The sequence below is a fragment of the Lampetra fluviatilis genome, chromosome 33 (genome assembly GCF_964198595.1).
Source record: "Lampetra fluviatilis chromosome 33, kcLamFluv1.1, whole genome shotgun sequence".
Lineage (NCBI taxonomy): Eukaryota > Metazoa > Chordata > Hyperoartia > Petromyzontiformes > Petromyzontidae > Lampetra > Lampetra fluviatilis.
Window position 1 is genome coordinate 11,478,953 of NC_136307.1, and position 16,144 is coordinate 11,495,096.

The 16,144-nt window shown below is 64.9% G+C and overlaps 1 protein-coding gene across 1 annotated transcript in view; it reads left to right on the forward strand.

The window, feature by feature from the left end:
* Nucleotides 1–5,436, forward strand: part of TEX30 (testis expressed 30) — a 37,883-nt gene extending 32,447 nt beyond the window's left edge. Inside the window, exons 6-7 of the mRNA XM_078871695.1 lie at nt 1,428–1,651; nt 3,518–5,436. Of these exons, the coding sequence (XP_078727821.1) occupies nt 1,428–1,651; nt 3,518–3,718 (425 nt within the window). The 3' untranslated portion in view covers nt 3,719–5,436. The remainder of the gene's footprint in view (nt 1–1,427; nt 1,652–3,517) is intronic.
* The last annotated feature ends 10,708 nt before the right edge of the window (nt 5,437–16,144 follow it).

Below are 16,144 nucleotides of genomic sequence, written 5' to 3' on the forward strand. Positions count from 1 at the left end.
GGCCCCTCCCGGGGGCCGATTGCTATAAAAGGTGGTGAGCCGGAGGGCTCGAGGACGAGTGTTAGCTTTAACCAGCGAAGAGTGAAGACCAGCTAGAGTAGGCCCCGGAACTCCCCTGGCTCGCTGTCCTTGTCAGGACCGACCAGGGAAGGCCGGTGGCGTGGCCCCGAGAGCCCAGACTGACGTTCTTATAAGAGCCGGTCTGGAGACTCAGGGTGCCGGGATCCCAGCTTGACCAGAGCTGGGTCAGCTAGCCTCCCCTAGCTCTGTAGTGGAGGACCTGGGAGTAGGCTAGCCGGGTTAGACATTGGGTCTCCCTGTTAGACGGGTGAAGGGGCCGATACCCCTTCAAGTGTTGTGTATCCCCGTCTCTGTACATAAGTTGGTGTTAATAAATAAGTGTGCCTCCAACTACGTCGTCCGAGCCTCCTGCAACTTACTACACTTGTATTGTGTCGCTCGTTCTGTGTGTCTATCATTCACGTGTCACATTGTGTCTCACTTCTAGTGTCCGTGTCTCGTCTCATTGTTACCGTTTCGTTGGCATGGTTCTTTACTGATTCACTAACGTCCATATCACATTGTGACTCAAGCTGCGCACATGTCACGATTAATTCTCACTGCTGTCACAGCTGCCCATCACAGCTGTCTGTCACAGCTGTCTGTCACAGCTGCCCGTCACAGCTGTCTGTCACAGCTGCCCGTCACAGCTGTCTGTCACAACTGTCTGTCACAGCTGTCTGTCACAGCTGTCTGTCACAGCTGTCTGTCACAGCTGTCTGTCACAGCTGTCTGTCACAACTGTCTGTCACAGCTGTCTGTCACAACTGTCTGTCACAGCTGTCTGTCACAGCTGTCTGTCACAGCTGCCCGTCACAGCTGTCACAGCTGTAATTCCTGTCACAGCTGTAATTCCTGTCACAGCTGGCTGTCACAGCTGTCTGTCACAGCTGTCTGTCACAGCTGTCTGTCACAGCTGTCTGTCACAACTGTCTGTCACAGCTGTCTGTCACAGCTGTCTGTCACAGCTGCCCGTCACAGCTGTCACAGCTGTAATTCCTGTCACAGCTGTAATTCCTGTCACAGCTGTCTGTCACAGCTGTCTGTCACAGCTGTCTGTCACAGCTGTCTGTCACAGCTGTCTGTCACAGCTGTCTGTCACAGCTGTCTGTCACAGCTGTCACAGCTGTAATTCCTGTCACAGCTGTAATTCCTGTTACAGCTGGCTGTCACAACGGTCTGCCATAGTTGTCACAACTGACTCCCACTGCTGTGACAACGAACTCTCACAGTTGTCACAGCTGTCTGTCACATCTGTCCATCACAGCTGTCTGCCAAAGCTGTATGTCACTGCTGTATGTCACAGCTGACTCTCACTGTTGTCCGTCACGCCGGTGCTGGGTGCCCCCCCCCCCCCCCACAATCAGGCCGCTCCATGGGGGCGCGGGCGGCCGCTGCGCTGTGCCGTGAGGAGTGGGAGCGGCACGGGGGGCCCGGGACCCCCTTTGTGCGGGGGCTCGTCTGCCTCTCGTTCCCGCTGCACCGCCTGGGCCGGGGCGGCGGCGTCGTGCTGCGCGAGGCGGAGCTCAGCGCCCTGCGCCGTGGCCCCGTGCTGCTCGTGTCGGGGACACGCGACGAGATGTGCCACCAGGCGAGACACCCTGCTCCCCCCACACCGCTCCTCGCTCACCCCACACCGCTCTTCACCACTCCTCACCACTCCTCACCACTCCTCGCCACTCCTCGCCACTCCTCACCTCTCCTCACCACTCCTCACCACTCCTCGCCACTCCTCGCCACTCCTCACCTCTCCTCACCACTCCTCACCACTCCTCACCACTCCTCGCCACTCCTCACCTCTCCTCACCACTCCTCACCACTCCTCACCACTCCTCACCACCACTCACCACTCCTCACCACTCCTCACCACTCCTTGCCACTCCTCACCACCACTCACCACTCCTCACCACTCCTCACCACCACTCACCACCACTCACCACTCCTCACCACTCCTCACCACCACTCACCACTCCTCACCACTCCTCACCACTCCTCACCACTCTTCACCACCACTCACCACTCCTCACCTCTCCTCACCACTCCTCACCACTCCTCACCACTCCTCACCACCACTCACCACTCCTCACCACTCCTCACCACCACTCACCACTCCTCACCACTCCTCACCACTCCTCACCACTCCTCACCACCACTCACCACTCCTCACCACTCCTCACCACTCCTTGCCACTCCTCACCACCACTCACCACTCCTCACCACTCCTCACCACTCCTCACCACTCCTCACCACCACTCACCACTCCTCACCACTCCTTGCCACTCCTCACCACCACTCACCACTCCTCACCACTCCTCACCACTCCTCACCACTCCTCGCCACTTCTCACCTCTCCTCACCACTCCTCACCACTCCTCGCCACTCCTCACCTCTCCTCACCACTCCTCACCACTCTTCACCACTCCTCACCACTCCTCACCACCACTCACCACTCCTCACCATTCCTCACCTCTCCTCACCACTCCTCACCACTCCTCACCACTCCTCACCACTCCACACCTCTCCTCACCACTCCTCACCACTCCTCGCCACTCCTCGCCACTCCTCACCTCTCCTCACCACTCCTCACCACTCCTCACCACTCCTCACCGCTCCTTACCGCTCCTCACCACCACTCACCACTCCTCACCACTCCTCACCACTCCTCACCACTCCTCACCACCACTCACCACTCCTCACCACTCCTCACCACTCCTTACCGCTCCTCACCACTCCTCACCACTCTTCACCACTCCTCACCACTCCTCACCACCACTCACCACTCCTCACCATTCCTCACCTCTCCTCACCACTCCTCACCACTCCTCACCACTCCTCACCACTCCACACCTCTCCTCACCACTCCTCACCACTCCTCGCCACTCCTCGCCACTCCTCACCTCTCCTCACCACTCCTCACCGCTCCTCACCACTCCTCACCGCTCCTTACCGCTCCTCACCACCACTCACCACTCCTCACCACTCCTCACCACTCCTCACCACTCCTCACCACCACTCACCACTCCTCACCACTCCTCACCACTCCTTACCGCTCCTCACCACCACTCACCACTCCTCACCACTCCTCACCACCCCACACCGCTCCTCGCCACTCCTCGCCACTCCTCACCACTCCTCACCACTCCTCACCACTCCTCGCCGCTCCTCCTCAAGCAAGCATCTGCGCACTCCTCGCTGTAACTCAAACTCCTCCACGCTCCTTCTCGTGCCTCGTCGCTCCCCACTCCTCTTCACCCCTCGTCAAAGGACCGAGTTGAAGAGCAAAGCGGCGATGGTCGGGAAGAGGCCGTCGTGGCCGCGTGCCGACCGTGCGGCCGCCGCGGGATGTGGCGGAGGGCGGGACGCGTTGGCAGCGAGGAGGCGGTGGCGGCGGTGGCGGCGGTGGCGTCGATGACCCCTCGATGCTAAACCCCCTCGCCCCTTCCACCTCGATTCCCAGGATCTCCTGCGGGCCACGCTGGCCTGCGTGGAGGCTCCCGTGAGCGTCCACTGGGTGCGGGACGCCCGCCACTCCCTGGCGGCGCGGGGTCGCGACCCCGACGCCGTCTTGCGGGAGGCGAGCGACGCGGTGGTGCGCTGGGTGCGCGCCCTGCCGCCCTTCGCTCCGGAGGCCCCCGGCAGCGGCGCGCGGCCACGGTGACGATCTGCCAGAGTGGTGTTCCGGCAATCGTCACCACGTCGTTGTCGTCATCTTCTTCTTCTTCCCTACGGTCGAGGAAGAGCGACTCTTTGAGATTCACTCGTACGTGAATTCGCCATTCGGTCGATTTTGTTTTAGAGTTGGTGAATTGCAAATGTACTCACTCACATGTGCATCCACTCACTTGCCCACCCACTCGCTCACCCACTCGCTCACCCACTTACTCACTTGCCCACCCACTCGCTCACCCACTCGCTCACCCACTTACTCACTCGCCCACTCACACACTCACTCACACACTCACACACTCACTCACCCACTCACATGAAAGATCGCCCGTATTGTGCTGTTAGTGAGCACCTATGAAGGCCAGCACGGGACACGAGGGGATGGATGGCCTACACCATGCCCGGCTGCCTTGGTCTCCCAAGTGGTGATGTTTACACACCGCACCAGGTACTCAGATATATAATCGCCACTGTTATTGGCTGTGAGCGGGAATCGAACGCGGGTCGCCAGGTTCGTAGCACGGCCCTCATACACGCATCCACTCACTCGCCCACTCATCGGCCCACTCACTCATCCACCCACTCACTCACCCACTCACTCACCCACTCACTCACTCACCCACCCACCCACTCACTCACTCACCCACCCACCCACTCACTCACCCACTCACCCACCCACCCACTACCCTAACATTTATATTTGTTGTTCTTGGCCACAGCCCCACACAGGAGAGAGACGGTCTTTGATTTTCCACTTGTGCTCAGCTGCGCACTGCATCTCCCGTGGTACATGCCGATGCGGTTAAGCGCTGCCCATTGTTTCCATGGAAGATGGAAACAATGGGCAGCGTGGTGGTGGCGGCGTCGCTGATCAGATGTTGTTGTTGTTGTTGCTGGGCACATTACATCGTCACTAGCAACACGATTACCACGAGCAACCCCAGCTGCTTGAACTGGCAGTGGCTCAAGCATTTGTAGCATTGGGGGCTTTCACCCGTTGGGCGCTCTCCTAAATGCCCCGACATCTCAAAGCACCCTTCCAAAGTAGCGGTGGGGAGTGCAGGCGGTGCAACTGCACCGCGGCCCACAGGCCAGAGCGGTGGGGGGGGGTGTCTGGCGCCAGGCCTTGCGGAGAGGCGAATGGGAAATTGGACACGGGTCCCATTTCCACCGGGACCCATGCCAGCCACGCCACTGGCAGAGTGACCGGGTGCTGTCTCGCCAGTGGAAACGGTTGCGGAGCGGTGGTGGAGTGGTGGGCGCACTGCGCTACAAAACGCCACCTCCAGCGGCGTGGTTGCCACATGGTCAGCTCAGGGGGTGCCGCGGTCGGTCAGGTGGGGCCCCGATATTTGATTTGTCTCACACGGTCACATCTACGCTATTATAGATTGTGGCCGCTCTTGCCTACTCACATGGACGAAGCGTCGCTGTTCTTCAACACTGCTGTTCAAAACACACCTCGTGGTGCCTGTCCAGGGGGCCCCGACTCGTCGCTTTGGTCACCAGGGGGGGTGGGGGGGGCAAGTGAGCTCCTGCCCCCCCCCCCCCCATGCTCGTTACGATCCTGCGCACCTCCAATGAGCACGGTTGGCTACGTACGGTGCGAAAGAAGTTAAACATACACACATGCGGACGTTGAGCCATGCTGCGAACTCGGCCATGGCTAACCTTAGTGGCGAGCGATACCTGGACTGGTCCTGGAACCCTCCCCCCCGCCCCTGCCCCCCCCACCCCTGCCCCCCCACCCCTGCCCCCCTCCCACCCGCCCCTGCCCCCCACCCCTGCCCCCCTCCCACCCGCCCCTGCCCCTCCACCCCTGCCCCCCTCCCACCCGCCCCTGCCCCCCCACCCCTGCCCCCCTCCCACCCGCCCCTGCCCCCCCACCCCTGCCCCCCTCCCACCCGCCCCTGCCCCCCCACCCCTGCCCCCCTCCCACCCGCCCCTGCCCCCCCACCCCTGCCCCCCTCCCACCCACCCCTGCCCCCCTCCCACCTACCCCTGCCCCCCTCTGCTCTTCACCGATCCCAGCTTACCAGTATGGTGAAGTGTGGTCGAAACATTCTGATGATTGACGTGATATGAAAAGCCCTTCATCCCCCAGTGTATTAACAAAGCAGCACATGAGTTGTTACGCGTTATCAAAGCAACGTCTGTTGAACATTGCGATTCGTAAACAATGATCGTTTGACAGCGCACATTGGGAGTTATGATCCCAGCTGCTCATTGGAGAAGGAAGCGACCACATTTGTCCAGAGGTCTCATACCGATCGCTTCCAAGCTTGTTGGTTCATGGTAGGGCGAGTACTCATTGCTGCCTTGCTGGGTAGGGTTAGAGACGTAGGGGCTGGGTGAATTCTCGTGGGCTGGGTTGACTGGGTAGGGTTAGAGACGTAGGGGCTGGGTGAATTCTCGTGGGCTGGGTTGACTGGGTAGGGTTAGAGACGTAGGGGCTGGGTGAGTTATCGTGGGCTGGGTTGACTGGGTAGGGTTAGAGACTTAGGGGCTGGGTGAGTTCTCGTGGGCTGGGTTGACTGGGTAGGGTTAGAGACGTAGGGGCTGGGTGAGTTCTCGTGGGTTGGGTTGACTGGGTAGGGCTAGAGACGTAGGGGCTGGGTGAGTACTTGTGAGCTGGGTTGACTGGGTAGGGTTAGAGACCTAGGGGCTGGGTGAGTTCTCGTGGGCTGGGTTGACTGGGATGAGTGAGAGACGTTGGGGCTGGGTGAGTTCTCGTGGGCTGGGTTGACTGGGTAGGGTTAGAGACGTAGGGGCTGGGTGAGTACTCGTGGCCAGGGTTCAGGCTTCGTCTTGGCTGGCTCGTGCCCTCCATATAAACAGTGATTTCCTCATATTCCCCATTTGGTCGCTTCTCATTCTCATGATTACATTGCAACACAACAGCCCTGTGTGTGGGAGAGAGAATCAGCCCTATGTGTGTGTGTGAATGTGTGTGTTTGTGTCTGCTGGGTAGGGAATGTGTGCGTGTTGATGTGTCGGTGTGTAACTGTGTACGTAACACATTCCTGCGGAGGGAGCTGGTAGGAACGTTGGGTTGCTCAGTCAATGGCCAGGGTCAACGGCGGCGTGGTGTATTCCGCAAATATGCCCGACTGTGAGGGCGGGCACAAGCCGGCGTGAGTAGGTTAAACGTTGAGTTTTATAAGGACACCACGGGGTGACCAGCCCCTTCCCACCCAGCCCTACCCCTCCCACCCCGCACCCAGCCCCACCCTCCCCACCCAGCCCCACCCCTCCCATTTTTGAATGCACGACGGACGGACAGGCACAATAATCCCCTGTGGGCTGGTGTAACCAGGAGGTTCCTATCAGCATTATGTGCATGTCTCTGGGAGCCATGCAAATTATCTTGAAATAAAAGTCACGCTCCTCGCTGGGTGTATGAGTCCGTGTGTGTGAGCCACGCGGTGTTTGAGCCACGCGGTGCGTGAGCCACGCTGTGCGTGAGCCACGCGGTGTGTGAGCCACGCGGTGTTTGAGCCACACTAATTCCTTTGTAATGAAAATCGCGCTGCAAGCGTCTGGCCTCCGCCACTGCTGAGCGGATGAGCGTTTGGCACGTTCTTTTAATTATTAATATTTGATATCGCTCTTTATTAGTTTAAACGCGAAGGAATTTACGATCATAAAACATGAAACAAATCAGTCACACCCCCCCCCGCCCCAGACAGCGCGGTACTTTGTGGCGGTCGCGGCTCATAATGACGAGCAGAGTTCAGAATGGCCCCGCGGTTTTGTGGCTCATCAGCGGCGAGCGGTGGCGCAGTGGTTAGCGCAACTGCACTCCAAACTCGGCGACCTCAAATTCGAATATCAGCCACGGCTAATATCGGTGTTGAGTGATATCTGAATGGGCCCTGTTCCCTATTCCCTTCAACAATACACCGTCGGGCGTGGGGAAGTATGGTCAAACAATCCGTGGCGTGGGAAGGCCTCCATCAAACAGTGGAGGGACAAGCGGCTGTGCGGGTTTTATTATTAAGAACTATCCCATCAAGTTCCTCGGTATCACCGTCGACTCCACCTTATCCTTTGGCAGCTGCACCAACCACAACTGCCACATCAGGGCCGTCTGCCATTGAGGTCCACTCACCACCGCCGCCGCCAACACCCTCGCCCGCAGCAGCCTCGCCTCGACGACTGCAACCCAATCCTTGTTCGAGTGACCTCCAGACACTCGCACGCGTCGTCCTCGACGCCCGTCTTCCTTGGCTGCAGTCCCACTCGCTTCCCTCCACTTCCTCCTCCATCTGCCTCCACTCTCTCCTCCACTCGCTTCCCTCCATCACCAGCAGGGTCAGCTACAACATCTCCTGCCTCCACTCCCTCCTCCACTGGCTTCCCTCCATCACCAGCAGGGTCAGCTACATCATCTCCTGCCTCCACTCTCTCCTCCACTCGCTTCCCTCCATCACCAGCAGGGCAGCTACATCATCTCCTGCCTCCACTCCCTCCTCCACTGGCTTCCCTCCATCACCAGCAGGGCAGCTACATCATCTCCTGCCTCCACTCTCTCCTCCACTCGCTTCCCTCCATCACCAGCAGGGCCAGCTACATCATCTCCTGCCTCCACTCCCTCCTCCACTGGCTTCCCTCCATCACCAGCAGGGCCAGCTACAGCATCTCCTGCCTCCACTCCCTCCTCCACTCGCTTCCCTCCATCACCAGCAGGGCCAGCTACAGCATCTCCTGCTACTTGTGCCACCACTGCGCCTTTCCTCTCGGTCATCCCCCGTAGCTCTCAGCCCTCCTGTCGCTCTGCACGACGGCTGACGGTGGAAGTCTCCACAGCAGAAGCAGCGAGATTCACAACCTCCTCCTGCTGCTGCTGCTCCCGACAGCGAGCAGCAGCAGGGCCCTGCTGCTGCTCTCGACAGCGAGCAGCAGCAGGGCCCTGCTGCTCGCTCTCGACAGCGAGCAGCAGGCCCTGGACACTGCCGGGTGTCGTCTCTCCGTGGCAGCCCCCGCCGTGTGATTACGCGGCCATCATCATCATCACCCCGTCACTGCTGCTAATGCTGCTGCACATTCACAGCAGCAGCAGCAAAAGCGGCGTTTAACCGGCTCCGACTTTCGAGCTACCTTGAGCTCCACATCTGAGAGTCGTGGATATGTTGAGCGTTACGGATTGGATTACTATTATGATGATTACAATGGCCTGTGTAGCGTGCCTCGTGGCACGCACGCTTCATAATGACCCCACTTCCGCCTTCGCTGCGTTGTACCGTGGGGGTCAAGGCCAGGGGATGGAGGCACGTGTTGGGATGAGGGTCGTGGCCGGTGGGAGGGGTTCGGGTTAGAGTCCAGGGTTATGGTCAAGGTTACGGGTGGATGGAGGGGTTAAGGTGATAGATGGAGGGGGATAATCTGGATATCAGGATATGGCTGGGGAGAGGGGTCTGGTTATTGGAGAGAGGAGGGGGTTGGGGCTATGGCTGGGGAGGAAGCTGTGGTCAGAATGATCGCTATGGGGGCAGGGACGTGGATCAGGGTCTGGGATTTGTCCTTCGAGATAAAAATGTCACGTGGCGTGGACGCGGCGTGAAGTGTAAATGAGCGCGATAAGAGCGATGTTTGTGTCCACAGTGTGTCCGTGCGCGCGCGAATGTGCAGTGTGTTTTGTCTTCGCGTGTACAGCCGCGTGCATCTGTACGTGACAGAGCGGTGGTGTTCGTGGTCGCAAAGAACCCGGCGACCCACAGGCAATTCCCGCTCACGACCAATGACAGTGGCGAATATTTGCGTCGACCATTAGGCCACGCCTGGGTCGACTCAGCCTTAAATAAGTTACCTGGTGCGGTGTGTAGACATGGTGTGGCCAGCCCCTCGTGTGCCGGGCCGCACTCGTCCCCCAGCAGCCCCGGCGAGGCGACGCGAGGGATCGAGCGCAGTGCGCGCGCACGATTTCCCAAACGACCACTCCATCACGAGTTTCTCTCCCACTCTCCCCCACACTCTCTACCGCAATCTCTCATACTCCCACTCTTTGCTATTTTCTCATACTCGCCCACTCTCTCACTATCCCCGACTTTCTCTCCAAAATATTCTACCCTCCCCTACTTCCTCCCCTCCTCTTCAACTCTCCCCTACTTTCTCCAGCTCTCCCGAACTCTCCCCAACTCGCACTTTCCTCTACTGCCTCCACTCTGCCACCCACAGTCTCAGCTTCTCAACTCCCTCACTGACTCCCCCACAACTCCGCACCCCTCCCCCCACGCTCCCCTCCCCCCACGCTCCCCCTCCCCCCACGCCCCCCCTCCCCCCACGCCCCCCCTCCCCCCACGCCCCCCCTCCACCCACGCCTCCCCTCCCCCCACGCCCCCCCTCCCCCCACGCCCCCCCTCCCCCCACGCCCCCCCTCCCCCCACGCCCCGACTCCCCCCACGCCCCCCCTCCACCAACGCCTCCCCTCCCCCCACGCCCCCCCTCCACCCACGCTCCCCCTCCCCCCACGCTCCCCTCCCCCCACGCTCCCCTCCCCCCACGCCCCCCTCCCCCCACGCCCCCCCACCCCCCACGCCCCCCCACCCCCCACGCCCCCCCACCCCCCACGCTCCCCTCCCCCCACGCCCCCCCTCCCCCCACGCCCCCCCTCCCCCCACGCCCCCCCTCCCCCCACGCCTCCCCCCACGCTCCCCACCCCTCACGCTCCCCACCCCCCACGCCCCCCCTCCACCCACGCCCCCCCTCCCCCCACGCTCCCCCTCCCCCCACGCCCCCCCTCCACCCACGCCCCCCCTCCCCCCACGCCCCCCCTCCACCCACGCCCCCCCTCCCCCCACGCTCCCCTCCCCCCACGCTCCCCTCCCCCCACGCTCCCCCTCCCCCCACGCCCCCCCTCCCCCCACGCCCCCCTCCACCCACGCCCCCCCTCCCCCCACGCCCCCCCTCCCCCACGCTCCCCCTCCCCCCACGCCCCCCCTCTCCCCACGCTCCCCCTCCCCCCACGCCCCCCCTCCCCCCACGCTCCCCCTCCCCCACGCCCCCCTCCACCCACGCCCCCCCTCCTCCCACGCTCCCCCTCCCCCCACGCCCCCCCTCCCCCCACGCCCCCCCTCCCCCCACGCCCCCCCTCCCCCCACGCCCCCCCTCCCCCCACGCTCCCCCTCCCCCCACGCCCCCCCCTACACCCACGCTCCCCCTCCCCCCACGCCCCCCCTCCCCCCACGCCCCCCCTCCCCCCACGCCCCCCACCCCCCACGCTCCCCCTCCCCCCACGCTCCCCTCCCCCCACGCCCCCCCCTCCCCCCACGCCCCCCCTCCCCCCACGCCCCCCCTCAACCCACGCCCCCCTCCACCCACGCTCCCCCTCCCCCCACGCCCCCCCTCCCCCCACGCCCCCCTCCCCCCACGCCCCCCACGCTCCCCACCCCCCACGCCCCCCACCCCCCACGCCCCCCCTCCCCCCACGCCCCCCCTCCCCCCACGCCCCCCCTCCCCCCACGCCCCCCCTCCACCAACGCCTCCCCTCCCCCCACGCCCCCCCTCCACCCACGCTCCCCCCACGCTCCCCTCCCCCCACGCTCCCCTCCCCCCACGCCCCCCTCCCCCCACGCCCCCCCACCCCCCACGCTCCCCACCCCCCACGCCCCCCCACCCCCCACGCTCCCCTCCCCCCACGCCCCCCTTCCCCCCACGCCCCCCCTCCCCCCACGCCCCCCCTCCCCCCACGCCTCCCCCCACGTTCCCCACCCCTCACGCTCCCCACCCCCCCACGCCCCCCCTCCACCCACGCCCCCCCTCCCCCCACGCCCCCCCTCCACCCACGCCCCCCTCCCCCCACGCCCCCCCTCCACCCACGCCCCCCCTCCCCCCACGCTCCCCTCCCCCCACGCTCCCCTCCCCCCACGCTCCCCCTCCCCCCACGCTCCCCCTCCCCCCACGCCCCCCTCCACCCACGCCCCCCCTCCCCCCACGCCCCCCCTCCCCCACGCTCCCCCTCCCCCCACGCCCCCCCTCCCCCCACGCTCCCCCTCCCCCCACGCCCCCCCTCCCCCCACGCTCCCCCTCCCCCCACGCCCCCCTCTACCCACGCCCCCCCTCCTCCCACGCTCCCCCTCCCCCCACGCCCCTCCTCCCCCCACGCCCCCCCTCCCCCCACGCTCCCCCTCCCCCCACGCCCCCCCTCCCCCCACGCTCCCCCTCCCCCCACGCCCCCCCTACACCCACGCTCCCCCTCCCCCCACGCCCCCCCTCCCCCCACGCCCCCCCTCCCCCCACGCCCCCCACCCCCCACGCTCCCCCTCCCCCCACGCTCCCCTCCCCCCACGCCCCCCCCTCCCCCCACGCCCCCCCTCCCCCCACGCCCCCCCTCCACCCACGCCCCCCTCCACCCACGCTCCCCCTCCCCCCACGCCCCCCCTCCCCCCACGCTCCCCCTCCCCCCACGCCCCCCCTCCCCCCACGCTCTCCCTCCCCCCACGCTCCCCCTCCCCCCACGCCCCCCCTACACCCACGCTCCCCCTCCCCCCACGCCCCCCCTCCCCCCACGCCCCCCACCCCCCACGCTCCCCCTCCCCCCACGCTCCCCCCACGCCCCCCCTCCCCCCACGCCCCCCCTCCACCCACGCCCCCCCTCCCCCCACGCCCCCCCACCCCCCACGCTCTCCCTCCCCCCACGCTCCCCTCCCCCCACGCCCCCCCTCCCCCCACGCCCCCCCTCCACCCACGCCCCCCCTCCCCCCACGCCCCCCCTCCCCCCACGCTCCCCCTCCCCCCACGCCCCCCTCCCCCCACGCCCCCCCCTCCCCCCACGCTCCCCCTCCCCCCACGCCCCCCCTACACCCACGCTCCCCCTCCCCCCACGCCCCCCCTCCCCCCACGCCCCCCCTCCCCCCACGCCCCCCACCCCCCACGCTCCCCCTCCCCCCACGCTCCCCTCCCCCCACGCCCCCCCCTCCCCCCACGCCCCCCCTCTCCCCACGCCCCCCCTCCACCCACGCCCCCCTCCACCCACGCTCCCCCTCCCCCCACGCCCCCCCCTCCCCCCACGCTCCCCAACCCCCCACGCTCCCCCTCCCCCCACGCCCCCCCTACACCCACGCTCCCCCTCCCCCCACGCCCCCCCTCCCCCCACGCCCCCCACCCCCCACGCTCCCCCTCCCCCCACGCTCCCCTCCCCCCACGCCCCCCCTCCCCCCACGCCCCCCCACCCCCCACGCTCCCCCTCCCCCCACGCTCCCCTCCCCCCACGCCCCCCCTCCCCCCACGCCCCCCCTCCACCCACGCCCCCCCTCCCCCCACGCCCCCCCTCCCCCCACGCTCCCCCTCCCCCCACGCCCCCCTCCCCGCACGCCCCCCCACCTCCCACGCTCCCCACCCCCCACGCCCCCCCACCCCCCACGCTCCCCTCCCCCCACGCCCCCCCTCCACCCACGCCCCCCCCTCCCCCCACGCCCCCCCACCCCCCACGCTCCCCCTCCCCCCACGCTCCCCTCCCCCCACGCCCCCCCTCCCCCCACGCCCCCCCTCCACCCACGCCCCCCCTCCCCCCACGCCCCCCCTCCCCCCACGCTCCCCCTCCCCCCACGCCCCCCCTCCCCGCACGCCCCCCCACCTCCCACGCTCCCCACCCCCCACGCCCCCCCACCCCCCACGCTCCCCTCCCCCCACGCCCCCCCTCCCCCCACGCTCCCCACCCCTCACGCTCCTTACCCCCCCACGCTCCCCACCCCCCACGCTCCCATCCATCCACACTCCCACAGCCCCTGGGGGGGGGGGGGCGTGTGTCCGTGTGTCCGGTGAGGCCAGCGCGAGTCAGCGTCGTGTTTCCGGGCGCCGCTCTCACGAAGGCGCGGGCATTGTCACTTGTAAACACAGTCATTAATAATAATCACCGAGACACAAAGGCGGCCGGGCGTGGTAAATATATATTTGTGGCGCAGTACTGAACAAAATTAGCGTACAATGAATGCACTCGCATATACGGATATACACGCTAAGATCACATAAGACAAAGATCCCCCGTATAGCCTTAACGGACTTTTTGGGGCAAGTGCTGTTCGAGAGCACCTCTGAATGTCGGCACGGCACACGAGGGGTGAGTGGTCAGCACCACGCTCGGCCCCCTTTGTCTTCCAAGTGGTGATTTTTTACACATCACACTCGGTACTCATTTGAGGCTGAGTAAACCTTGGGGAGGCCCGGGACTGGTTCATATAATCGTCATTGGTGTTGGCCGTGAGCGGGAATCTAACTCATATTTTCCGGGTTCATAGCCCACGCGCTCACCGCTGCACTACCGCGTTGAGCACGAGAACAACAGCTGACATTCGCTACGAAGTGGCGGTAAGACCAACGCAGCACTTTGCAGGCTAAGTGCACCTTGAGGCCACGTCAAGTGTCGATTGCCCGCTGACTGGTCACAGGACAGACCCAGATGCCAGGGGTTGACTGACTGAGATGACTGGCCGATGCACTACCTGTCCATAATAGAGGGGGGGGGTGGGGTGAGTTAGTTCACGTAAGTATAAATGTGTCGTTAACCCCGCCACCACCCGACACAGCCAGTAAGTAAGGTTGGTCACGTTCATAAAACACGCCAGTCAGTTACTAGTTCAGCACACCGGTGTGTTGGAGAGTAGACCACGTGTGCTGCCCACTTTGCCAACTTGCTGCGTTTTAATCCGCCCGGCGCTCTGCTCGTCGCTGTGAGCGTCGCTCCTCCGCCCTCCGCTGTTGTTGGAGTGCGGCCGCCTCCCAACCACTGCCCCCAGTAGCAGCGTCCTTCACGAGCCTCCTCCACCGAGGTCGATCTCGACACGTGGCGGCGAGTGGCAAGCGACCACGGAGCTCCACGTCCTCCCGTGGCAGCAGGAGCCCCGTCCTGCCCACACGCCACGGGCGTCACAGCGCGCAGGGCGGAGCTGAGCCAAGGGCCGTGGACTTCCCTGCTGGGTGAGGGGGTCGGGGTTGCGATCCGGCTTAGGGGGCGCACAAACTCGGGGCAGCATTCAAGGGATTAGGGCACGGGGCTTGTGGAGGCAATGCTGCTCGTTGCCCGCAGATGCCCTTTCGCTGCCCGCGGAGAAGGGCAGGACACCCAGCCCCCTGTTCCGACTCCACCGGCCACCCTTCTTACTGTGCCCCTCCCTCCCCGCCCATATCTGGTGTCATGGAAAGTGAATGATCCCCACCCTCCATGATTTATTAATCGCAAATATTTTGACGTCTCCGCACTGGAACAAGGCGATCGAGCCGCGCACACGGCGGGGTCACTGCGTTCCCGCCCCCCCCCCGTTGAAGACGTTTCTGTTTTCCTCGCACCCCGTTAATGAACATCGTTACCCTCCACCCACTACCGTGTATCCCCCCCCCCGCCCCCCAATTCAGAGGCAGCTCCTCGAGGTGGTGGCTAGGGGGGCACTCACAGTGCATGTTAGGGAGTTCATCACTGGCAGTGAAGTCGTTACATCTCGCCATCGCTCCCTTACTTCTGCCAAATCGTCTGCAGCGTGTCGCACATTCCGTGCGTGACTTCCAAAATCTGATTTTAGTTTCATCCCACTCATGGCTTGCAGGGGGGCGGGGGGCACACAAGGGGTGGGACTCGACTCCATGACGCCACTTTGACAAATCGACTAATTGAGCCATCACCAGTATCACCACCATCGGTGTAATCGCACCCGAGCCCCGGCGGGTGACCCATTGCTGGAGGAATAGCCACGGCTCCGGGGACCCCACGGCACCGGGGACCCCACGGCTCCGGGGACCCCACGGCACCGGGGACCCCACGGCTCCGGGGACCCCACGGCACCGGGGACCCCACGGCACCGGGGACCCCACGGCACACGGGTCCTAGGGGAGTTAGTGGGAGCTGGGATCGCAGGTGAGTGACGCGTCCCGGGCCTGGCTCAGCCGCTCCGCGTGAGCCACTCGTGCCTGCCTGCTGTGCGTCGCCCTTCGCCACCCCGTGCGTGTGTCCACCACGGGGGCTCTCTGTGTCCGTCCGTGCAGCGCGTGGAAGCGAGGCTGGCAAACTGGAACAGCAGCAGCAGCTGGGCTCGCATTAGCAGCATCAGCGGCAGCAGGGCGGTGTCAGTCGTGCGTGAGAGGTGAGACTGTCGCGACTGTAACGACTGCACGGACTGGAGTGACTGCAGAACGCGTATCGATCCCATACATCAGCAGTGGCAGTTGAGTTCTGAATGAACACGATTGGGGGGTCATCCCCCTCGCCCCCACTACTATGACCCCGCAAACTCTGAACCACCTCCCACCACTGCGGCCCCCTCTCCCCCCTAGCCCCCACCTCCTCCCAGAGGCTTCGCCTCCACTCTGGAGGTCGCACGCATTGAATGACCCCGCCCCTCAACCCCCCTACCCCCTCCCCTCGGTACCCCCACGCACAGCAGAGACATTGCAGAATCAACAACAGCAGAGGCAGCGGCGGTCACAGCGA